The following is a 24431-nucleotide window of genomic DNA, read 5'->3' on the forward strand; positions in this document are numbered from 1 at the left end:
AGCTCCAGAATGCAGCGCGGCCACCTGCACCTGCCGGCTTTCTAGTGGGAGGCACAGAGCACGCTGGGCTTTGTAGTTCGCGAATGCTCTCCCTGGATAGGCTGCTCTAGTGAGGGCCGGCTGTGTCACGTGGGTACTGCTCCCGCCGCCGCCGCTGCCGTCGTCTTTCTCTGTCTCGACTGAGGCAGCCATCTTGCTCTTGCCGCGTGCTGGTGTTGGAGGACCCTCCCTGCTTCAGGTGAGACCCCCGGCGGTCCCGCCACTTCAAGGCCATATGCCGCTGCGCACGGTCTCCCCCCGCCCTCTTCTTCCGACACCCGCTAACCGCTCGGGCTGCCACTTCCGCCGTGGCGTGCCAAGTGGGGGCGGAGGCGGCTAGCCTGTCGGTTACCGGCGGCGCAGCTGGGGGTCGGCACCTGAGGGAAAGTCCCCAGCACCACCGCCCCTTGTGGGGGCGAGCGGGCCCGCGCTGTTGCCACCCAGATCCCGTCCCCGCCTCTGTCCTGTTACTCGTCAATATTCACAACAGCAATGCTGTGAGCTTTGAGCTTTATACAGCTTGTCTGTTGTCATCTCATTTGATCCTTCCCTACAAACAGGGAAACAGAGGTTCGCAGCCCCCAGGCCCTAGCGCTTGGGGCCAAATTATGTTGCAGTGCTCTTCACCTCGAAATGGCAGTATTTGTTTACAAGTTGGTCTCGCACTCTGGGACGTTGTCTTGCCCATCTTCATAGCCCCATCACACTGCTTGATGCTTAGTAGGCTGTCAGGAAATTGATAATTGACCGACAGGCACAGTGTTACTAGTGAATGGCGGTTTCCACTTCCGTTCCCACGTTCTTTCACTATACCATAGATGTCCCCTCATAAGTGGTAACAATAGTTGCCAGTTTTTAAGTATCTACTGCGAGCTATATACCCTGTGCTTGATAACTTAACCTTTAACCCTTAAAACAACCCTGAGAAGTACGTGGTGTTAAACCTTTTCTAATAAGGAACACAAGTTCAGAGAAGTAAAATACCTTTCCGAAACCCTCAGTGATTGAACCTTGATCCTTCTGATTCCAAAGCCCGTGTTTCTCCTTAGAGAAACCCCACATAATAAAAAAGTCAGGACTAAAAGTTGAAATTATTTCATCTGTGTAAACGATGTATGTGAGAAAGTGCCTAACATAATCCTTGGAATTTAGGCACTCAGTAAATATTGATTAAAACTTCATTATTTACACCCTTTCTTGAGTCCTTGAGGGAAGGGCTGAAAGATTCTAGGATCCCCAGGGAAGAACTCATTAATCATATAGCCTTAGGAAGTTAATTCTCCATTTTAGTCCTAGGAAGTGACTTCCTTCTAGGCCCCCATTGGTAAATCTATTAATTGGGAGAGAAATAAACTTTTATTTGTTTATAATTTATACCTTGCTGCTGCTTGCAGGTATTTGAGATGGCCTCACATACAGGACAGTAAAGTACAGGTTGGCTGAGGAATAGGGAATTAAAGCAGGTGATCTTTACGGTTTAGTCCATATTCTGAGCTTGATATATCTTCTCTTATAGAATCTAATCCTCTTTCCTACTTGAATTCTACACACCCCAACAGGATTAGTAGTCAAAGGACCACCCTTCTTCCTCCCCTACCCCATTGAGTTTCGAACCTAGCTAAAATTCTTTTTCTCTGAGATACTCTTTGGGAACGAGTTCTCTGTTGTCTTGTTGTCTTGATTACCTGTAATGGAATCTGTTCTTTCATCTGCGCATTGATATAAAAAGTTAACTTTGTTGCATTTGTTTTTAAAGAAGTCAGGAGTCTATCTTGATTTCGCCTCTTCTCTTCCATCTTTTCTCAGGGATTGTCACCTCAAAATGCAGAAGAGTCCCAAAAGGTTTACCCTGTATCTAGTTCTAGTATTTTCACTTAGTCTCTATTTTGTAAAAAAAACCCAAAAACCAAAAAAAAAAGTCCTTAGGCTTTTTGTTAGTTCATTACACCTTTATGGTCAATTCCTTTGAGAAAAGTGAATATTGGTCCTTTTCTGTGAATATTAAGTGTAGAAATTGGGATTTACATAAGCAAATTTAAGTCTATGGCAAGTTGACATTGGTACACACCTAAGACTACTGGTTTTTTACTGTAATCACATTTCCTCCTAGAAGAGTGTTTTTAGCTGCTTGAGCATTGTGATAGAGTGCTGAGCGAAGATTAAGGAATCATAAATTCTCAATGTTATTTGAGAACTGGACTTTATGTGGCCTTAAAGCAGAGATATATACAGGTTAGTGCCTAAGTATGGTGTCAGAATACAGAATGTTTAGTACTTATATAATCTTTGATTCTATTTAATCTTTTTTCATCTGAATGATTATAAAGAGGTTAGAGAATTGGCCAAAAAAAGGTTTGCTAACCACCTTTTCCTTTATTCCATCTCTCACATATCAGTAATGATCTGTTGATCCACAGAACAAGTAAAACAAGACATTGGCTTCTTTTTGTATATAGACTATGGAATTTTATGACCCATTATAAATGTAAGGACTTTTCTCCCTTAGTAAAAATTACCAGACTAGAATTCATGACTTAATATGTTCTCAGAATTTTCAAAATTAAGATTAGCCTTAAAAGGCTTATATTTAACACTCTCCTTGCCTTCTCCCCACTGCCCTCTAGAAAATTTAGTATTATATAGCAGAGATATGTTTTTGTCAAATTGTGCAGTGAGGTTTTTACCCTGTATGCAAGAATATCTTAACAAGTATGATATACTATATCAGTGCAAGGTATTGAATGAACTCTGTGGAAAGTGCAGAAGTGCTGAACGTCTGAAAATCTGGGCTGTTTCCCTATTATTAACATATCATCTGACCTTGAATAGAGGACATGACTAACTCATATCTTGACAGCTAGATGGCCTATTGTTGAATTTGTCTTTTTTTTTTTTTTTTTTTTTTTGGTCTTCTATTTATGATTTACAAATACAGAATGTGTTTTGGGAGAAAAAAGTCTACTTAAAGGTTGGGCTAATAACATTTAGTAACAGCTCTCTGCTGTAGAGGTTTTTGAGGGAAAAACTGGCCTGCCTACAGAGAATTTATAATGGATTAGGTTTTACTGAATGCCAGAGTACCAAATTATGCTTTTAGGAAGGGATCTTCAAATAGGTAACTTTGAATCTCATTCTATTTTCTATTTGTATATTTGACTCCCTTGTGGTATTATTTAATTTGGTTCTTTTAATGTCTGGTTTATGAAGCTAGAAAAGTTATTAATATTTATTAAGCATATAGACAGTATTAAAATGATCATGGTGGTGATAAATACTATAAGCTCAGTGAGCCAGAAGGTACTGTTGCATAAACAGTTATTTTATTTTGGTAAACAGTGACTTTAACAAATCTGTTTTTCCCCCCCTAGATTTACCAACAGCATGAATCAAGAAAAGTTAGCCAAACTTCAGGCTCAGGTCCGGATAGGGGGCAAGGTGAGTGTGGCGTAAGAAAAATTGATAGGCGAATGTATTATTATCAGATAGAATTGTTATTATTATTTTGGATTTGTGGTCATTGACAATCTAAAATCTTTTCAATAATCCAGATCAAACCACATTCCAATTTGAAAATAACTTGTCTGAGTCTAAAATAGAAAACTAGAAGACTTCACTCTCTAATGGTGCAATGAAAATAGCCACCTTTGTTTGAAGCCTCTTAACTTCTGGTAGTTATGTGACATGAACAAGTTATCCACCCTTGTAAAACTTCCGTTTTCACATCTGCAAAACAGAAGTAATCCTACATAAGATGCTTCTAAAGATTAGAGTACTATTTATAAAATACCTGACATGGTGGCTGGCACAGAGTAGATACTTAATAAATAATAGCTATTATTATGTTAGACTCACCTGCAGGGCATTCCAAATGTTAAGGTTACCTCTTCTTGACTGGATGCACTTACTGCTACAGTTAGGTTTATAAATGGTTTAATTGGAGATGCTCAAGCTGATGGTACATGTTCATTGCTAGGTTTTCCTCCCAAATTCCTTTCTATATGAACATGAGCATTCTTATTCTATTTTGAAGCCTGAGGAAGAGCTCCTTCTGAGCACCAAAATCTTTGATTCCCTTTAGCTCTGGCCCTAGGTTCAAGGAGAATATTCTACCCTTATCTCTGCCCAATACAGCCTTTGCAAAAGGAAAAGCAAGAATAGTGCTTACCTCAGATTTGGGGAGAGGGGTAGGTAGGACACTATGTAGCAGCTCCATTGTGTCATTTTCTTTGATGATAACCACAGCGCCTGGTGATGGGGACAGGAGAGGGTAAAGAGAAGTAATGACTAGTACTTTCTTCTTCTTTCATAGTGATACTGTTATATGACATTAGAATCATAGTAACACATTCATGTAACTAAAGTAGTCGCATTGTAGCATCAAATATACTATAATGTACCAGTGCAAAAACTAGGGACCATAGAATATACCTGAAGAGCTTGATACAGCACATCACTATTATATATATTTTAAACGAGGTAGTTGGCACATTCATTCATTTAACTAATTTGTTGAGCACCTACTGTGTGCCAAGCACATAGCAGATAAACAAGTCAAGGTTTCCTGCTCTTGACCCAGCTTGAAAGAGAGACATGCTTGCACTCACACTACAGAATAGTAAATTTAAAAAATGAAGTACAAGGTGTTCTTGGCGTAGAGGAGACAAAAAAGTCATCACTGAGCTGAGATTTGGAGAATAAGGATTTATCACCAGGTAGACAGGTGAGAGGGTAAAGGTAGGTTGGAAAGGGACTCATTCTCATACATGAAAAGGCACAAAGGATGCTGAGATAACATGGTGCTTAAATGGAATGGTTTGCTTTACTTTGGTATAGCTATAGTTTAGAGTATATAATGAATAAAGAATGGTAGGAAACCAGGTAATTTGGGGTTGTATTATAGCCTTATATGCCATACTAGGAGTTTAGGCTTTTATCCTATAGGCAAGGGGCAACTATTGAAAGATTTTAAGGAGGAAGTAACAGTCATTCTAGAAAAGTAACTGCTGGCAATGTTGAAAATGAAATTAAATAGAAGTTTGCATAGAGGAGAAAATTGAGAGGCTATTGCCATAATATGTGGGACACAGATTTCTGAGTTGGAATTGACTGATGGAATATGGGAGATGAAGGAGAGAGAAAAGAGTCTGAGATGACCTCCATATTTCTGGCTTTAGAGACTGAATATATGGTGGTACTGCCAGCTACAAAACTTAGGAATATAGGACGAATAGTTTGGTAGACTGATAAGCTTATAGACATGTTGAAATTTGAAGTGTTTGAGGATCATTTGAATTGATGTATCCAGCAAGCAATTGAGCTATCCCTAAGTAAGGAACATTCCCAAATAAATGACCGTCCATGTAAATAGTCACTTTTAATCCATACTTCAGAAACAATTTCGTTAAACCTCTGCTGCTACTGACAGAGCTCTTCCCTCTCTCACCCCCACCCCCGCTAGAGTTGCTGAAACTGAAGCCTCTGTCTACCCCCAGTAAGGCTGAGTACTACTGCAGGAGCTGCCCAGAGACAGAAATCTCCATTTTTTCTCTCTTTACTCCTGCCAGGTCTCAAAAAAGGTTTAGCCTTTAAGACTTAGGCTGCTTTTGTTAGTGTTTCAGTTCTGCTTTAGGTTTCATTTTTGTAAATTGGCCCAGGAATTTTATCCATTATTTTAAATAGTTGTTCAGTGGAAAAATATATTTAGAGTTTCAAAATATCCATTTAGAAATAGGCTTTTTCTATCTCAGCAAATAGTATATTTTTTCAACGTCTTTACTCAGGCCAATTCTAAGCATCATTCTGGATTCCCTTTTTCCACATATCCTGCATCCAATCATGTTTGTTCTTCTGATATTATGAAGTCTCCCCATCTCCACTGCCACAGCCCTCATGTCATCAGGACTGGTATAGTAGCTTCCTGATTGATCTCATTATAGTTCATTTTTCACAGCAACCTCAGTCATCTTTTAAAATCAGAAATCAGATCAAGTCATCTCTATGCTTAAAACCCTCCAATGGCTTCCTATTGCAATGGGAATAAAATCCAACTCCTGCCTATGGCATTCTAGGCTACATGACCTGGCCCTTGCCTATCTTTCTGATTTCAGTTTCCTCCTCCTCTCTCATTGTTTACCCTGTTCTAGCCATACTGGCCTACTTTCTCTCTGGAGACACAGTAGGTTCACTCTTGTTTCATTCTGCTTGGATCACTCTTCCCCTAGATCTTCCCATGGGTCTCAGCTCATGTCATCTCTTCAGAGGGACCTTCCCTGAACATTCTAATAAAGTAGTGCTTGGCTCTCACCTAATACTCTTTATCATTGTTATTATTTTTTTTCTTAATACTGTTGCCCCATTTGAAATGATCTAATTTGTTTACATATTTATTGACTTTTCTCTCTCACTGTAATGTAAGCCCTTTGAAGAAAGAACTTGATCTTTTTCATTACTGGATTCTAGGCTCTAGAACACTCACATAGTAGGCATCTGATTCTTAATTATGTCATAATCTCCAAAGTTTTAGAATATCTTTAGATTTTATTGTCAGGGGATGGTAGGTACTGTTTAAAAAAAAAAACCATCCCTTATAATGTTTGAAAGTTGTTATAAAGCACACTAAATTGCTGTGAAGTTATAAATTATTTTTTATTAGAAAACTTTTGAAAATATATTGAAATGATAAAGGCTAGGTATTGGATAAAATAACTGGCTAGAACTGACCTTCAAAAATCTGGATTAGGCTGACAAATACAACTCTGACCAGTCTTACTAATCATTACTATTAAGTCAGCAATTTATGTGGGTTTTAGTTAGAGTACTGTGGATAGGAAGACATGTGATTACAGTTGCCAGATGCAAGCCATGCTAAACCCTTCTGTTCAATTATTTTTCAGGGTACAGCTCGCAGAAAGAAGAAGGTGGTACATAGAACAGCGACAGCTGATGACAAAAAACTTCAGAGTTCTCTAAAAAAACTGGCTGTGAATAACATAGCTGGTATCGAAGAGGTATGATCACTTTGTAAACTGTTAAATTATGCGGACAAAAAAGCATATTCACAAATAATTATTTACACTTTTCAAACGTAAAACAGCAGTTTAGAAGAATCCGATATTGTCACTTAGATGTCTTGGTGGACTATAGCTGTTGAATTTGCTTACTGTATAAAATTGGATGATTGACCAAAAAATGATTTTAGTAGACAGTTAAAGAATTCATCATAGTTTTCAGACTGAAAGTTTTTCACGTGTGACAAAATTATGGAACTGATCTTGAATTTTAATGTAAAATAAAAGACTATTTTAAATAATATAGAAATAAACTCCAAGATTTCTTCAAAAAAGGTGGACTTTTTTTTCCCATTTTCCCACTATTCTACTCTACAAAGTCTTTCTAATTATTACCTCAGCCAAGAAGCTCTAGCAATAGCTTTCCATGGATTGGATTTCTTACTAGTCCTCTCTCAAAAATATTTGGTTAAATTTTTAAAAAATCATTTTATTATATTTTGATGGTACTACTATTCTCAAACATGAAGTCAAATGTTGATGTTATTTCAAAAGACACAAGAACAATTATAACATTAACTATTTGTGATCTTTTACCATATAGATCCACTTCTGCCTAAAGATCCTATTTCTGATAGTTACCAATGTTTAAATTTTCACTGCCGTAAGTTAGATTGAATTATCAATACTATTTGTGGTACCACCTCACCAAAGAAAGAGGAAGTACTTGCCTGCTTTATGTCTTGTATTATTGAACACCTGCCATACAGAATTCATTATTTACATTATAGATTAAAGAAATCCCCATCAGTGTTTCCATGGACATTGCTTTTTCAGATCTTTTTCCTTTTTCAGATCTTAACGCAGATGTTATTTCCTCTCAAGCATTCCTGGTAGCACACACACACATTTTTGCAAAGAAGGGTTAGGTGCCTTTCCTATGTGCCTCATAATGCCCTGTATTTACTTTTATTATGACATTTATTAAACTGAATTATGAATTTCTTTTTGTTAGTATTGCCATTACAGGTTTAAGTTTTTGAGGAGTCATAGCTCCTGAACATTACACAGAAAATGGTACATTATAGGCAAGTACACACTCTCATTGAGTGTCTCCCTGTATATGCTGTCTTCCAACCCTCACCAACTAGTTGTCCAGAGGAAATATGCATAAGATCATTAACAATGCAAAGTCACAGCTGTAAAATTAGATAGGGAGAATTTTTATTTTTCTTTCTCTCTTTCTAAAATGGTTTTTGAGAACTAAGATATTTCTACTTTATATAATGCTTTGCAGATCTAAAATAATTTTGTTTAGGAATATCTAGTATGCTATTTATAATCTGGCTTGCTTCAAGCATATTTAATATTACTCTAAAGTAAAATTTTTCTTCAATTTTTTTAAAGAAAGTGATGACACATACTTGATTTAAAAACAGCTATTAGGAGGGGGAAAAAGAAATTTGCATTAAATGTATACATGAAAACGTACAATTTTCATAAACAAGATGTGAAAAAATATCTTAGATGAAATAACATTAATTATAATTTTTTTTTAATTTGGGATATTTTAAACTTGTTTCAAAGTACTGAACTCTGAAGAATATACTATCTTTTTATTTTTTGGCAGTTTAAGAAAAGCAGGTAAAAACTTTTGAAAAGAGAAAACACCATTGCCAAATAATATTACTACGTTTTCTGTACTTAGACCTTCAAAACATCAAAAAAGTAGAAATTACTCAGTTTGGTGCGTGTGGAGCAGGGAGATCAGTGGTGGGTTTCAAAAATTTGTTGAATGGACTTTGCCAAGTTCTAATCTTACTTTCAGTATTGGTGATTTTTCCCCCCTCCCAACGTTTAATTTATGTCCTCTTCAGAAACTTTAAAAACTGAAGGACTGTTTGGATTGAGACAAGATTCTCTGATCTTTTATTTATTCAATAGTTTGTTGATTTGGTGTAATAGTTATAATATATGTAGGTTTCTTTTACATATTACCAAAGACAGATAAATCCAAAGCTGTCAAAGTAATGGGCAGGGGAGTCTCAGAGACTGTTTCAATACAAAATCAAGTAAATGACCAGGTTTTAGGAAGGAATTCCTAGGTGCATTCCAAGAGTATAACCCAGGACTGAATTTCTGGAAATGTTTTATGTTCTGTGCATTTGAAGATATTTGGATGTGCTTATTTAGTAATCTAGTTGGATATAGTGACTGCTGTCACCTTTCTTCCCCGATAACATGAATCAATAATAGGAACTGTTCCATTTCTCAGAAACAATTGATTTTATAAGTTATTTGGTGAAATGTCACCCAAAATCTGAATCTCTGATTCATATGGCCTAGTTGCTGCATAGAATTTTACTATTATATTCAGAGGACAGCTTCTCTCTTAACTAGGATATAATTCTGCCTCTATGAAACCTTCCCTGTCTTTCCAAGCATAATTAATCCTTTCTCTGTACTTACACTGCCCTTAGCTTAAATTGCTCTGCTATAATACATTTATTATTACAACCTCATATTGTGGAGTATAATGGTTACTTATTAACCAAATAGTCTGTTTTCAGTAGATTATAAGAGTCTTGACAACAGGAACCATTTTTATTTATTATTTATAGCATGCCGACTCCTATGTTGAGATGTCTTGAGCCTTTTAAGTTTGAGATACTGATTAGGAGGAATTATTCTGCAAGAAGTTAGCTGTAGGGAGCTGGAGCTCAGAAGAAAGCTTAGGGCTAGGAATGTAAATTTTGTAATCGTACACCTAAGTTTTATATTTTCCTTTTCCTGGTTATTTTTCCTGAACCACTTGTACAGAAAGGGCACCTAAAGTTACTGGTTAACTCTTACCACAGTTCCTTCTTCCTCCAACTAGAGCCTCAAGTGCTGATGGGTGGACAGCTGAGTATAGAAAAGTAAAAGGGAAACATTATGACCCATCCACCTTATTCCAAACCAGTCTCACTTTATCTTGTAATTTCCTGCCCTTTTTTTTTTTTTACTATATTTTTTATTGTGGTGATATATATATATATATATATATATATATATATATATATATATATATATATATATCACACAATATATATATATATATATATATATATATATATATATATATATATATATCACCACAATATTGTAAAACCACCACCACCATTATCTATTTCCGAAATTTTTCATCCCAAACAGAAACTCTATGCCCTTTAGGCAGTAACTCCCTGTTTCCCTCTCCCTCAGCCCAAATAATGTCTGACCTACTATCTGTCTCTGTGGATTTGCCTATTGTGATATTTTGTATAAGTTGAATCATATAATATTTGTCCTTCCATGTCAGCTTACTTAACTTAGCATAGTGTTTTCAAGGTTAATCCATGTTGTAGCATGTATCAACTTCACTCCTTTCATAGTTGAATAATATTCCATTGTATGGATAATACCACATTTTATCCATTCATCTGTTGATGAACATCTTTTGTTTTAAAAGAATTTTTACCTCCCTCAATATAAAAGTATATTGTCATTGTAGAAAATTAGGGTATGTAGAAATTATGAAGAAGATACAAACATTGAATCATAATACCATTACCCAGAAATAACTACTGTCTTTTATTTCTTTCCCATTTTTGTATGCATATATTTTTATATATGTACATAAACATATCTGAGACTAGCTAGATATACAATTTGGAACCTTTTTTCCCCCCAAATAGCATGTTATAAAAATTGTTTCATATTGTTAAAATATTCTTAATCATCTGTCTAGATGGCTACGTATATTCCAATATATCATATAACCATAATTTAACATGTCTTTATTATACATTGTAATGCTTTGATAATAAAAGAATCACATGTTGGACTTTTATGTATATAAATAGTTACCTTCATCTCTGACTTCCTTCAGATAGATTCTTAGAAATGCAGCTGAAAGAGCGTGAACATTTTTAGAACTCTTCGTCCATATTGCCAAATTGCTTTTCAGAAAGGTATGCCATTTTACACTATCTACAGCATAGCTGTAGAGAATTCATCTCATCAGGCTCTTGCCACCAGAGTATAAGAGAAAATGATCCCAGCATATCATATAGTGTAATGACAGTTCTTAGTGTTAGCTTATATCAATGATAATAGGTTATACTTTATACTAGCCTTTAGAAATAAGCAGGTGCTGAGCTTAGAAGGATTGATTGAGAAAGATACTGACTTATGGGAATATGTGCAAAGCCCATAATCCAAAATATGATATCCCTTAGCCTCACAAAACCGCAGATAGTTATGTGCCTTATTCTTAAAATGTCTATTATTTCACTCCATTAAGATATAGGAGGAAGGCAAGAAAAAATGAATTTTCTGATAAACATTTAAGGTGCCACTACATATAGGAAGCAGTGGCAGTAAATTGATTTTAAGACAACTGTCAACTCTCAGAACTGCAGCTACCTGGCCTAGTGGGGATACAAAAAAAAAATCACAAAAATTTAAACCTCTCTGAACTGAGAAGGTAGTTGTCAGCAAGAGCTATGGAGTCAAGTATAACTGCAAGCCTCCTATAGCCATAAAAACTTACTGCTGTGTAGAACTAAAGCTTCAGATTTGCCAGATAGAAGGCTGCTGTGATTAATGTGTGTGCCTGACTCACAGGCTAGCAAAAGCAGGGTTTTTTTAAGTTTTGATAGCAACATGATGGTGCCACCCAGCAGTTGCCTCAAATGACTTAAATTGGCCCTAAATTCTGTAGGACAGTTGGGCTAATTCTGAAAGCTCAGAACTATAGGAAAAGTCAGGCCAAAGATATACCCCAGAAAGTTCTGGGCATCTTCAATGGGAGCATTACTGGTGATGTTTCTAAACTGTGAGGTGACCCCTCATCTAGCATTTTGGAGTTGAGGTCTGATAGTATCCATGACTTTAGAATAAATTGTATAGGAGGTGTCCTTTCATTCAGCAAATTTGAGTGACTTACGTGCTGGACACCTGGGGGATACTATGTCTAGTATCGTGTGGTCTCTGACCTCAAGAAGTTTACCTTCTTGTAAATACAATTATACTACAACAATTATATTTAATTGTAAATCGCATGAAGCGCAGAAGGTTTATAAGCCTTAAGTTTTCACAGAGAAAGAAGCATCTGACCCAGGACTTGGATAAATGGGAATTTGCAAGGTGGAGAAGCAGGAAAAGGTTCTTCTAAACAGTGAAAACTGCATGTCTAAATGCACTAGGCATGAGAGGACAAAATACTTTCTGGTAACTACAAGACATGTCAGTATTGTTAGAACAAAAAATAAGAGCAAGGGCATCTGCTGTTTTGTACTGGGTTTTCAAAAATGCCTCCTCCAATTGCTCAAGTAGCATCCTTACTTTCAATTACCTGTTAAGTGGAAAAACGTTTTGACATAAAGGGGCTGTTTGACTGATTGAAAAGGGGACCTGAATGCCAGTATAATAGCTGGTTTAAATAGTCTTTGTTTACTTGTCTGCTCCTTGTCCTTATACCATCTAAGAATATATGACTTATTTAGACCAAACATAAGCAAAATCACTAGAATAACTGAATTCTCTCTATAAAATGTACACAAATTTGCTTTGTGAATTTAACAAATTCCTTATCCCTTTTGCCTCTAAAAGAGTAGAAGAGTCTTAAATGAGTAGCCCAACAATTCATCATTTGATAGTTTCTAATAGCTTGTGTCTAGGAGCTTTATATAACCATGTCATTTGCTCAGTAGAGAGGAAGGAATGTTAGATTGACATGAAATATTCTGGCCTTTAAACTTCTACTATTTCATTGTCTATTCTAAAATTAAACTCTCTACCCCTTTCTGGACCTTTTTATTCATGAAGCTACATCTTTTATACAACCCCATTTAAAACAATTTAATACATTTATTTCTATTTCACAGTCTGAGATGGAATTCATCTTGCTTTTCACACTAAACTCAAAGAGCATATTTCATACTACAAAGACCAACATCAGGACATAAAATGTAACTTAACATTTAGGCCTTGAAAAAGAAGCTTGAACAGAAGGAAAATTCATGAATTTGTTCCTTTTGGCTCCGTGTTAGCCTCTTATTTATTTTGTAGCCAGGAAGATATATATATATCCACATATCTGTGCTGTTTTTCTTTTGCATTCTCCTTTTAGCCTATATTCTGAGATAAATAATTCTCTAGCAAGCTTTCATGGGGCCACAGAATTGAATTTTTATAGGCAAATAAATGTTTTAAGAATACGAATGACATTGTAAGAAGGAAACCAAACAAAGTTGTGAAACCCAGGTTTGTGTTCTGGGTTTACACATAACCAGCTATTTGTCCTTGAGTATGTTGCTTAACCAAGAGCTCTTGTCTTTAGTATTCATTTCTTTAACAACAGATTTGAACTAGAAGACCTCTAAGTTCAGCAAATAACATGGGCAAGAAAAAAAAAACCAACAAAAGACAAATATGCGGCCTGACTTTTTTGGTATAATATTGATCTCAAATCTGTGATTTGAACGTCTGTGAAATTTAAAAATCTCAAATTCCAATATTTGAGACTCTTTTCATACCTGGAAGTATTGTACAAATCCTTTATTAAATTATATGGTTTGGTCTTGATTTGGAAAATATAGTCCTACTGTGTCTTTATTCTTTTCCCAGACTAAAATTATGTGATTCTAGGATAGATCCAGAGCAACATCTGATTTCATATCTACTACACTGCCTCCTTCTCAAGCTGTTCCTCTCCAAGATTTTTAGCCACTTTAATATTAAACTTTTCTAATTTAACTATAATTATCTTCAGAACTTTATAATTTATCTTTTTTCTAAAGTTAATATAAAGTATTTTTAACTCACAATATTTGTTTGGGACAGCTGATTGAATGCTTACTGTGTGTAATATACATAATAGAACCTCAAGTACAATGCTCAGAGAGGGGAGGGTAGAGAATTGAAAGTGATTTTTGTCAGGAAAAAAATTGGGGAAATTATTTGTGGGGTTTAGTTAAGTTTTCCAGGGGATTTGCCTTTATTTTCTCTGTGTTCCAGGTCTTGCCTGAAATTTAGAACCCCCTTTCTTCCCCTTCCTTTCTGGTGCTATCAGTGGTGGTGATCACCTCTGAGGAAGAAAAGCCCACTTCCACTGACCATGGAGAACACTCAGCATCTCTGCTTGATTGTGACAAGGGCAATTTTTGGATGGATCATGAAATGCTTCTAAAGTAGCCAAGAATTAACTCTCCTAACCTTTTTATGTAATAAGCATGTTACCACCCAGGTAACTTATCCAGTGGAGTCAACTACATAGTGGAATCACATTATTTACACATTTAACTTATGCAAATTCAACTCTACTAAAACACAGAAAGCGAGAAAGAAAAATAACATTTTAAATAGCTCATGTTCAACCTTTTTAGTAAGTCCCAGGCAATAGATTAAATCAACCTTGAAACAGTCGGTTCATATTGATGAAAGCTTTAGAAAGAATGTGAAGATGGTTTTAAAGGTTTCCCAGTAATTAATAAAGTATGTTCAGGTGGACAGGCAAGTTGAGTGGGAGAGCTTCTTTGACATTTATTTTACAAGGATTATTGAAAGTTATTGAGAAGCAATACTTCAGTATTACAGGAACTGACAAAATCTACAAAATGACATGATGAGAACAAGTTGAAATCTTTAAGTTTACTAAATGTTCAAAGGAATGAAACAACTGATTGGTTAAATTTCTGAGTGTTCTTTATGGATTTTCAGTGGTTATTTTTACCGTACACTCTTATCCCATTAACAACCCACCCCCTAAGTAAGATGCTACCCACCAAATGGTGTCTGTATTGATAGTATAAATTGAGTAAGATAATGGGCATTTCATTAAGAAGCCAGTTATTGGCTGATTATTACATTTTTTAAAAATGTGGGCATGAAATTTTTTCTCGTAGTAGAAGTCTTTGAATTTGAAATTTAGATTCTTTGACCATTCTAGTAATTTGTGCCATCTATACCATTTACTTTGTTGGTAGGGTCTTCTTCCACCTATATGCACAGCTTATATAATTACTTATATAATTAGCTTAGATAATTACTACCTTGGAATTACATAACTACCAAGCAAAAAATCATAATTGGTGAAATTGTTTTTAAAAAGATACTTTTAGTTGTACCTAATATGTGAAGTACATTTTTCTTTCATGATCTACAGGTAAACATGATTAAAGATGATGGGACAGTTATTCATTTCAACAATCCCAAAGTCCAAGCTTCCCTTTCTGCTAACACCTTTGCAATTACCGGTCATGCAGAAGCCAAACCAATCACAGAAATGCTTCCTGGAATATTAAGTCAACTTGGTGCTGACAGCTTAACAAGTCTTAGGAAGTTAGCTGAACAGTTCCCTCGGCAAGGTTGGTATTTTAATTTAGTACTTCTTTTCCTCCCTGCCTTAATTAAAGAACCTACTGATTTAAAAGGTGTCTCATTTTATACTGGAAGGATTTGCATGTATGTATATTTTACTTTTATAATGTTACTTGTATGCTTCAGAAATTTTTGAATTTGTTTCTTTAATAATTATGCAATGTGGCATAGGGAATACTTGGATACATTTTAGTAGTAAGATAGAATGTTGAGAGTTACTACCTAAAGGAAAGTGCCAGGATCTGCAGGCCACATTTTATAAACAGTCAATTTGATACTCACTTCTGACTAATAACAAGAACATAGTGTTACCACAGAACTACATTTTTAATATTGTTGATTGTACTCTAGATGCAGCAACCATATATTCTGAATTTCCAAGATAGTTCTGGTCACAAATGTGCCTTGTCACCCCTAAAAATCAGAGCCTATTATTTCAGTGCTCGTGCTACATAGATGTATACTTTCTTACACCAAAAGAGATGGAAAAAAATCTTGAATATTGATTTTATTATTTGGAGAATAAATTAACTATAATGTCTTTTTATTCAAACTAATCTGAAGTACTCTGTTTTGCATATAAATTTTACCATCACTGCCCATTGAAATTGCCAGCCATATTTAGCGTATATCTAATAAGTTAAAGTTTTATTGGTTTTAGTATTAAGTAAAAAATATGGCGTTAGATTAGACAATATTTAGCTTTTTTCTGAAAAACTATATTATATTTACACAGGAGAAAAGGATATAACAGTATAAGTGTGCCTATAGACATCTTTGTTCCCAATGACTAACCTTGAAACAAACTTTTCATAGTGTTGGATAGCAAAGCACCAAAACCAGAAGATATTGATGAGGAAGATGATGATGTTCCAGGTTAGTGACATTTCTTTAATTTTAAGATTTTTAGCATTTTGCTTATCTCATTTAATTCATGCATAATGACTTACAGTTTTTTTTGGTTGATGGTAGCTCACGAGTTTAAATTGATTCACAATGATGAGGATATGAGCTAACAACAAAGAACTTTTAAAAGCCCTCCCACTTAGAACTTAGGATCAGAAATTGTCACACAAAGCTCTGCTGCCTGCATTTATTAATAAGGAATCACTGTGATTATAAATTTGTATAGTTATTATTAAAACATTTCCGTGGGAATTTCAATTAACATGTGAAAATGCTGTTTACCTTAGTAGTTTGCATAGACAAAAAAAGACTAACATTTCCTTTAGGATTACTGTTTTAAGCAGATAAATGAAGCATTGATAGTAAAATGCCACCAATTCATTTCTTCCTCTGTCCTGTATATTTTCAGGCTAATTCTAGTAGCAGTGGTTTTGTTTTATTGAGGTTAGAAGTTAGGAATCTTATTTACCTCTTTTTTTCGTATCTTTAATTCATTTACTTTTTTTTCAGATCTCGTGGAAAATTTTGATGAGGCATCAAAGAATGAAGCTAACTAAAATCTTTTCTGGTTTTTGGAAGCTGGCATGGACTAGATTTTAACAAATCAGCTATGTGGTTCCAAAGTTTCACAGACACGGAGAACATCAACTGTTACTAGTTCAGTAATATAAATATTTTGTATATTAATAATGCTGTTTGTTCAGCATTTTTCGGTCATTTGATTTTGCATTTTGCACTTCCTCCCAGGATCTCTTCTTTTGGTCAAAATACGAAGTAATGTTGCAGTTTGAGGATATTTTGATTTTTGATTCTTGGCTTTTTGTTTCATTTTTTTGTTTGGGTATTTTTGGTGTGTGTACGTTTATGTATGCGTGTGGGTATGTGTGTATACAGTGGAGAGCAAATTGGAAAACAGTTCTATTTATCCTCCTTCCCCCAGTAGAAATAAAACAAATCTTTACATTTGTTACTTTTATTTTTTTCTATGAATGTACAGAATTAATGAAAAGTGAGTCTCTTGGATTTCAAATCTGAGGAGATTTTTATCCTTGGAGGTTTGGTTTTAATTTGCTCGGTTAACATTTTTTATACATTTCTCTGGGTTTAAAAGGTTTTGAGATATTTTTCCCAGCTTCATGCTGGTGTAAATGGGTAGCATATCTTTGGTGCAGTTGCCTTAGACTCACTTACCTAGTCAGACCCAGAAGAATTTCTTCTACTAGTTTTCTTCCTAAATGCCCTTTTTCCTCTCCTTTTGGTCTCCAAATGGCCCGGTCAGCCTTTGGTAATGCTCTTCCTCATCTTCCACCTAGCCTCAGAAGGATGTTCTCCATACTGAGTTACGTGAGTGCCTAATCCCTCTTTTTGTAAGACTTTATTCCCTCATCTTGAGGAATAACAGCTCCGTCTTCAACTTTTTATTTCCTCCTTGGTTTTATAGTTCAGTAGATTTCAAACTGGAAAAGCTAGCATGTGCTTGCTAAATAATTTTATGCCAGCCTTATCCTGTATCCTAGCTGTTCTTAATAGCAGGTGCAAAATGCCTCTTTTTCAGCAAGGTTGAAGTTGAGAGTGTCCTTTTTGAATCAGAAAAAAATAGGCCATTGACTCATCCCCCAGCACAAATGGGCATTCTATGAAACGTTACTGGCCCCAGGAGGATTTCTTTAACCACACTCCTGCTCTTGGCCTTGAACCTACCTCTAGATTGGATCTTACTATTATAGCTGCTCACAGCATCCTCCTGCATGCTTAGAGTAATGCTTTGGGCAGAACACTGGTAAAACACTATTTATTTTTCACCTCCTTTCAGAGGACTTGGAGGTAAGTTGCATTGATTCATTCAAGTTTCTCTCTCCTGTCTGATAAAAGCTTGCATTCTGCTATGTCAGCATTTGTTATAGCCGATATTTAAGAATAAGATTTAGAAAATCTATCATGTCCTGGGCCATCATCAAACTAACTATGGCTTAACCTTGCAGCAAATCAACTTTTGTTTCAAGCTAGATATCTTTGATATCTAAAGTGCAAGACCAATAACAAATTGAGAGATCTACAGACACAAAGACAAAGCTCTTGTGTTTTTTTCATCTAAACACCTCGATTTATTTTATAAGTTTATTCATTTTCCTGTTATGTTTTATATAATATATGGACTTAACTACAAAATAAAATAAGTGATAAAATAACAAAAGGATAATATTTCCTCTTGTGCTTGTCTTTGTCTACAGAATTTCCTTCTTTTATATTTGCCCTCAACTCCTCACCCCCAAATGAATTTCAGCCCAGTCATTATCTGAAATAATGTTTCATCCATTGTTAGATCAGGAGCTCTAAATGGTCTACATAGTCCAGAAATCTTTTCCTCTGACTGTCCCCAAGGGACACATTGTGAGGCAGAGAGAGGGCGGGGACATAAAAGAGATAGGTAGTATAGTGAATGAAAAATAGCACATATCTTGAAGACAGGAGGCTTGGGTACTAGTCCATACTCTGGCAGTAACTATGTGATTCTAAGCAGGTCACCTAACTACTCTGAAATCTATCATTTGTCAAATGAGATGTTTCTAAATCTTAACATTTCTTCTGTTCCTGTAGTTCTGTGAACCCCATTTCTGAAAATTCTCAAGGAAGTGATTTTATCTTTTCAGAGATGCCTGTTTTTATCAGTACCCATAAAGCTTTTTGTGTGGTTATATACTTCTTCCTCTTTTTTCCTTTAGATCACATTTTAACTACCCACCCAGAGGAACTCTGGTCAATATTTCTTTTTATCCTGTTGACAACAACTCTTAATGGCTGGCCTCTCCTGTGTGCAATAAGTCAACATTCTTTTTTATTCTTTTTTTAATTAAAAAAAATTTTTTTTTAATTTTTTCATCAAGGCAACCCTTGGTTGACCTCATAGATTGCAAGGAACTTGTCAGCTTACAATCCCTTATTTTTTTTTATTTTTTATGCCTACAGCACCTGGTCTTCCTAGGTGGTCTCCCATCCAAGTATTAACCAGGCCCTACCCTGGTTAGCTTCCAAGATCAGATGGGATTGGGCTTGTTCAGGGTAGCATGGCTGTAGACAACCAATATTCTTTTTTAAGAAGAATTTTCATACCTTCTACTTTACCTGGACAAAGCATATTGAGATCCTGACTCAACCCATAGAAGTGTTCCTGCCTTCAGAGTGAGTAGGCATAGGTAAGAGTATGGATAAAACTTTTGTAAACTGTACTGTTCTTGGCATAAATATGAATTATAGTTTATTTTTAAAAAAATATGTGAAGTAGTCACTAAATGAGTACTGTTTACTAAGGTTATCTATTGCCAAGATAATTATAGAAGCATTTTCTGGGGAAATTCACTTTAAGTTTTTGGAATGATTCAAAAAATGTCTGTAAAAAAATTCATTCATCATCTTAATTTTTGTGGTTAGTGCTTTCAGTTTTTATAAATATTCTCATTTATCTGTTTTGGGGGAGCCCAAAGTAAATAGTTGGAACTTTACATTTGTTTTATCCCTATTTCTACCTATTATATAATACTTTAAGAATACATCAAGCACCTTGATTTGTTAAATAACTAGTGTTTATGGGGATTCCATTAAATTAATTTTAAGAAGCCTACTAGGTTCTTATGAAAACCCATAATGAGATGTTTCTTTGTTTTAATTGTTTATCCCTGAGTATGCTATATATCCATAAATAAAATGTCATAATAAGAAATAGCATGGTATATAGTAGGAAATGCACAGGTTTTTAGATAGAGGTCAATTCCATAACCTACCATACAGTCACCTTTCCAACAGGGCTGCTCATGGTGCACAACTCCAGGGGCCACCGTTCATATTTTTGGAGTTCCAAGGGTAACATTTTCATAGGATGCAATGTGAATAGTGCCCCTGTAATAGTGCAATGATGGCCTTGCTCTCTGAGCCTGAGTTTTCTCCTCTGTAAAATGGTGCCTGAGTCAAACAGCGTTCCTTAGAACTCCCTAAATGATTAAGATGAAAGGTCATTAAAGTGTTTTATCTCCCAAGCCATGGCAAAAAGGAGCTCATGGTTCTAGGCATAGCAAAGCTCTATTCTACATTGCCGCACTCCAGTTCAACCTGCATTGCTCTGCGACATAGAGTTTGCATGGATTATCTTAGCCTCCTCATTGGTCTTCCTTATGATTTACTTCCCCCAGTCCTTCCAGTACACTCTATTTAGATAGAGCCCAACTATCTAAATTTCACATCTGAGCATGTCATACCCAGCCAAGGTTTTGAGGCAGGCCGCTGCCAATGCACACTACTTGTGGTACATGATCAATGCAACAAAGACCCAAAAGATCTGGGTTAACATGCACTAGCCAATGGACAATATCCTTCTGAGCCCAGATCCCAATGTGTCCTTATTTCTCTCACAGCCCAGAGACTTGGTGAGGCCAGGGAGTTACTTTCAGTTGTTTTGCTGAGCCCCACAAAATACACAAGATATTTGGTAAAGAAGGCAGTCATCATTTCACTACTTTTGACAAAATTGTTTCAAAAACTATTTCAGATGCAATACCAGTGAATAAAGAGCTGTCACAACCAAAGCTAAAAAAAATACCATTGTTTCAAGCTTCCATTCCTTTGCACATATTTTTATAATACAATATTAAGGTTTTTTATTTTTTAAAATACTTTTCCCATCTAGGTCATGAACACCTTGATGGCAGGTGGCATGTCATACATCTTTTATCCCTATCATCTAGCATAGTGCCCAACATAGTCTACTTATGATCATAATAGCTAACACTTATTGAATACTTACTATTGAAACGAGTCATTTAACTCCCAAACAGTACAGTGGGGCAGATGTTATAATCCCACTTTTAGAGGAAAAACAAAAAATGGTTTAGGAAAGTTGCCCAAAGTCACACAAATGATTGGTAGGAGAACCAGGATTCTAATCTAGAGCTATCAAATTCCACAGTCTAAACTCTAAACATCACCCTATATCACTCAACAAATGTCTATTGAAATGAAAATTATGTTTTTGTGGCCTCTAGACAGATATCTTCATCAAGTATCATTCAATATTAGCCTGAAAGTCAAACCTATCTTAAGGATTATTCAGGAGGTAAGTTTGAAGGTTTTGTTTGTTTTGTTTTTTAAAGTAGGATTGGTAATTTTTGTATATATTCAGGAGTTGATTTATAAACTTAATTGGATATTTTGCATACCTGGGACAGGATCTTTGATAGCAGTATTTGGGCAAAAATTCTTAGGTTACGTATGTTGATCTCCTTGACATTAGTGTTTCTTCTCATAATGTTTCCACCTTTTAGGCATACCTTGTCAAAGAAAAAAATACTCTATAAATTTGAACAAGGTAGTGATGAATTTATTCCTTGATTAATACTTAATCAAGGAGGCAAAATACTTGTTCACTGAAAAATACGAAACATTTGCTGGAAGAACATAAATAAATGAAATGACATCTCATGTTCATGGAATGGAAGACTTTTGTTAAGAGGTAAATACTATCCAAAATAATCTACAGATTCAATGCAATCCCTACCAAAACCCCAAAAAAGTATTTTGTAGAAATAGAAAAACTCATCCTAAACTGTACATGGAATTTTAAGGTTCCCCAAGTACTCAAAACAGTTGCAAAAGAACAACAAAGTTGGAGGACTAGCTTCCTGGTTTTAAATTTTACTACAAAGCTACAGTAAGCAAAACGTGGCATAAAGACAGATATACAGACTAATGGAATAGAATAGAGATCTCAGAAACAGACCCTTACATGTATGGTCAAATGATTTTCGACAAGGGTGCCAAGACCATTCAATGGAGGAAAGGATGGTATTTTCAACAAATGGTACTGGAAAAACTATATCCACATGTAAAGGAATGAAGTTAGACCATTACCTTACACCACAAACAAAAATTAAAATGGATCAAAGGCCTAAATGTAAGACTAAAACTTTAAAATTCTTAGAAGGAAGCTTTATGACATTGAATTTGGCAATGATTGCTTGGATATGACACCGAAAGCCAAGGCAACAAAAGAAAAAATAGAACTATGTCAAAAAAAATTGGACTACATCAAAATTAAAAACGTGCAGCAAAGGACACTATTAAGAGAAAAAAATGCAACCCACCAAATGGGAGAAAATATTTGCAAATTATATATCTAATAAAGGATTAATATCCACAATATATAAATAACTGCAAGTCAATAACAGAAAACAACCTAATTCAAAAACGAGCAAAAGACTTAATAGACATTTCTCCAAAGAAGATATACAAATAGCTAATAAGCACATGAAAAGATGTTCAATTGTCACAAATGGAAATGCAAACCAAAACTGCAATAAGCTACCATTCCACACCAATTAAGATAGTTTAAAAAAAAAAAAGTGTTGGCAAGGATGTGGAGAAATTGGAACCCTTGTGCATTGTTGGTGGGAATATAAAATGGTGCAGCCACTGAGAAAGTCAGTATAATGCTTCTTCAAAAAATTAAACAGAAATATCTGATCCAGAAATTCCACCTCTAGCTGTATATCCCAAAGCATATATATACTAAAAGCAGAGACTCGAGCATATTTGTACACCCATGTCCATAGCAGCATTATTCACAATAGCCAAGAAGTAGAAACAACCCAAATGTCTATCAACAGATGAAGGAATCAATAAAATGTTGTATATACATACATTGGGATATTATTCAGCCTTAAAAAGGAAAAGTATTCTGATACTTGCTAAAACAAAGATGAACCCTGAAAACATGCTTAGTGAAATAAGCCAAACACAAAAGTACAAATATTGTATGATTCCACTTATATGAGGTATCTTAGAATAGTCAAATTCATAGAGACAGAACAATGATTACTAAAGGCAAGAAGGAGAGAGAAATAGTTATTATTTAGTGGGTACAGAGCTTCAGTTCGACATGATGATAAAGTTCTGGAGATGGATAGTGGTGGTTGTACAACATGAATGTATTTAATGCTACTAAACTGGGTACTCAATGGTTAAAATGATAAATTTTATATTATGTATATTTTATCACAATAAAAAGAAAAAACTGTCAGCATGCCTCTTAGTACCCCATATTTAAGAGATCAGCCAACAGTATGTAAGTGTACCCCATCACACTATGGACACAGTTGACCCCAGCATCAAGTTTTATGCCCAAGGCCGTGGTATTGAGAGCCCTTGGATAGATGCTCTGAGGGGTCAGAGATGGATAGGAGCCAATCTCTGCCTCCATGTTACTTAGTAAAGTTAGAAAACGGTAAATATAAAAAATAAAAGATCATACCATGGGCCAGGTAAGTGCTATGGACTCTGTTTAAGTGTTACACAAGAAGAAGATATTCATTCCATCTTTATGTTTTCTACATAAGGTTGTTACCACAGTGTATTAAGCCCAGCTCACACCTCCTCTAAAATTGTTTTACATCCACAGATCCAGCTCAAAAACAGACAACCATGTTTTCAAGGTGACTCTACCGCAGTCATAGGTGGTCAGACCAAGGATAGAACACTGATCCAAGATCTACTCCATAGCTGGGCCAATCCATTAATTTCTGAGAATTTTCTACTAAAAATAAAAAAGACAGAGTCAGATGATAATGGACCCTTGAATTTAAAGGCCAAGTAGGATGGGGCTACAGCACTAATATTGGGTCATGTGCAAGCACTGGAAGCTGGTAAGAATGAAGTGGAGTGGAAATGGTAGGCTATACAACCTTAGAGAGAGAAGAGCCTCATAAAATGGCCTTGAAATTCCTGTCTCCATGATACCTAGCTGTCCTTTTTCTGTGCCTTGGTTGCTAACCTACCAGTGAGATGTTTGTGTTCTTAAAACGCCTCCCTCTGCCACCATTAATTTTTGTTTAAGCTAGCTTGAGTTCCTTGCAACTAAATGATCCCAGAGAGAGAACATTTGAATTTTCTCTACAAGAATCTCCTGATCATAGATGAAACGATTGCTCTGAAGAACTCACTGTCACTGGACAGCTACAAATGGGAATTTAATGTTAAATGAAAGAGTTGGAATAGAGTAAGGTATTTTTGGACTACTATGGATCATGGCAG

At 35.5% G+C, this 24431-nt stretch overlaps 2 protein-coding genes and 1 non-coding gene across 5 annotated transcripts in view; 1 reads left to right on the top strand and 2 right to left on the bottom strand.

Moving 5' to 3' along the window:
- The first annotated feature begins 81 nt into the window (after positions 1-81).
- On the top strand, positions 82-17325 carry BTF3L4 (basic transcription factor 3 like 4). 3 transcript variants are annotated; one of them, XM_039886222.1, is made up of 7 exons: positions 163-238; positions 2150-2271; positions 3408-3474; positions 6933-7046; positions 15235-15436; positions 16266-16325; positions 16866-17325. In XM_039886222.1, the coding sequence occupies exons 3-7, from the start codon at positions 3421-3423 to the stop codon at positions 16910-16912; spliced, it is 477 nt and encodes a 158-aa protein (XP_039742156.1). In that variant the 5' UTR covers positions 163-238; positions 2150-2271; positions 3408-3420; the 3' UTR covers positions 16913-17325. The 3 variants fall into 3 exon arrangements, with proteins under 3 accessions (XP_039742147.1, XP_039742165.1, XP_039742156.1); XM_039886213.1 differs by lacking the exon at positions 2150-2271 and having other exon boundaries at positions 82-238; XM_039886231.1 differs by lacking the exons at positions 2150-2271; positions 3408-3474 and having other exon boundaries at positions 103-238.
- Positions 2923-24431, bottom strand: part of LOC120620995 (spidroin-2) — a 53960-nt gene continuing 32451 nt past the window's right edge. The window contains exons 3-4 of the mRNA XM_039886193.1: positions 4205-4284; positions 2923-3762 (exon numbers count right to left, since the gene is read on the bottom strand). The gene's annotated coding sequence lies outside the window, so the exon portion shown is untranslated. The remainder of the gene's footprint in view (positions 3763-4204; positions 4285-24431) is intronic.
- LOC120581378 (5S ribosomal RNA) lies at positions 19314-19432 on the bottom strand. The gene has a single exon (XR_005647255.1). It is a non-coding gene; the product is annotated as a 5S ribosomal RNA (ribosomal RNA).

Source organism: Pteropus medius, unplaced genomic scaffold (assembly GCF_902729225.1).
Source record: "Pteropus medius unplaced genomic scaffold, Ma_sr-lr_union100, whole genome shotgun sequence".
Taxonomy (NCBI): Eukaryota; Metazoa; Chordata; class Mammalia; order Chiroptera; family Pteropodidae; genus Pteropus; species Pteropus medius.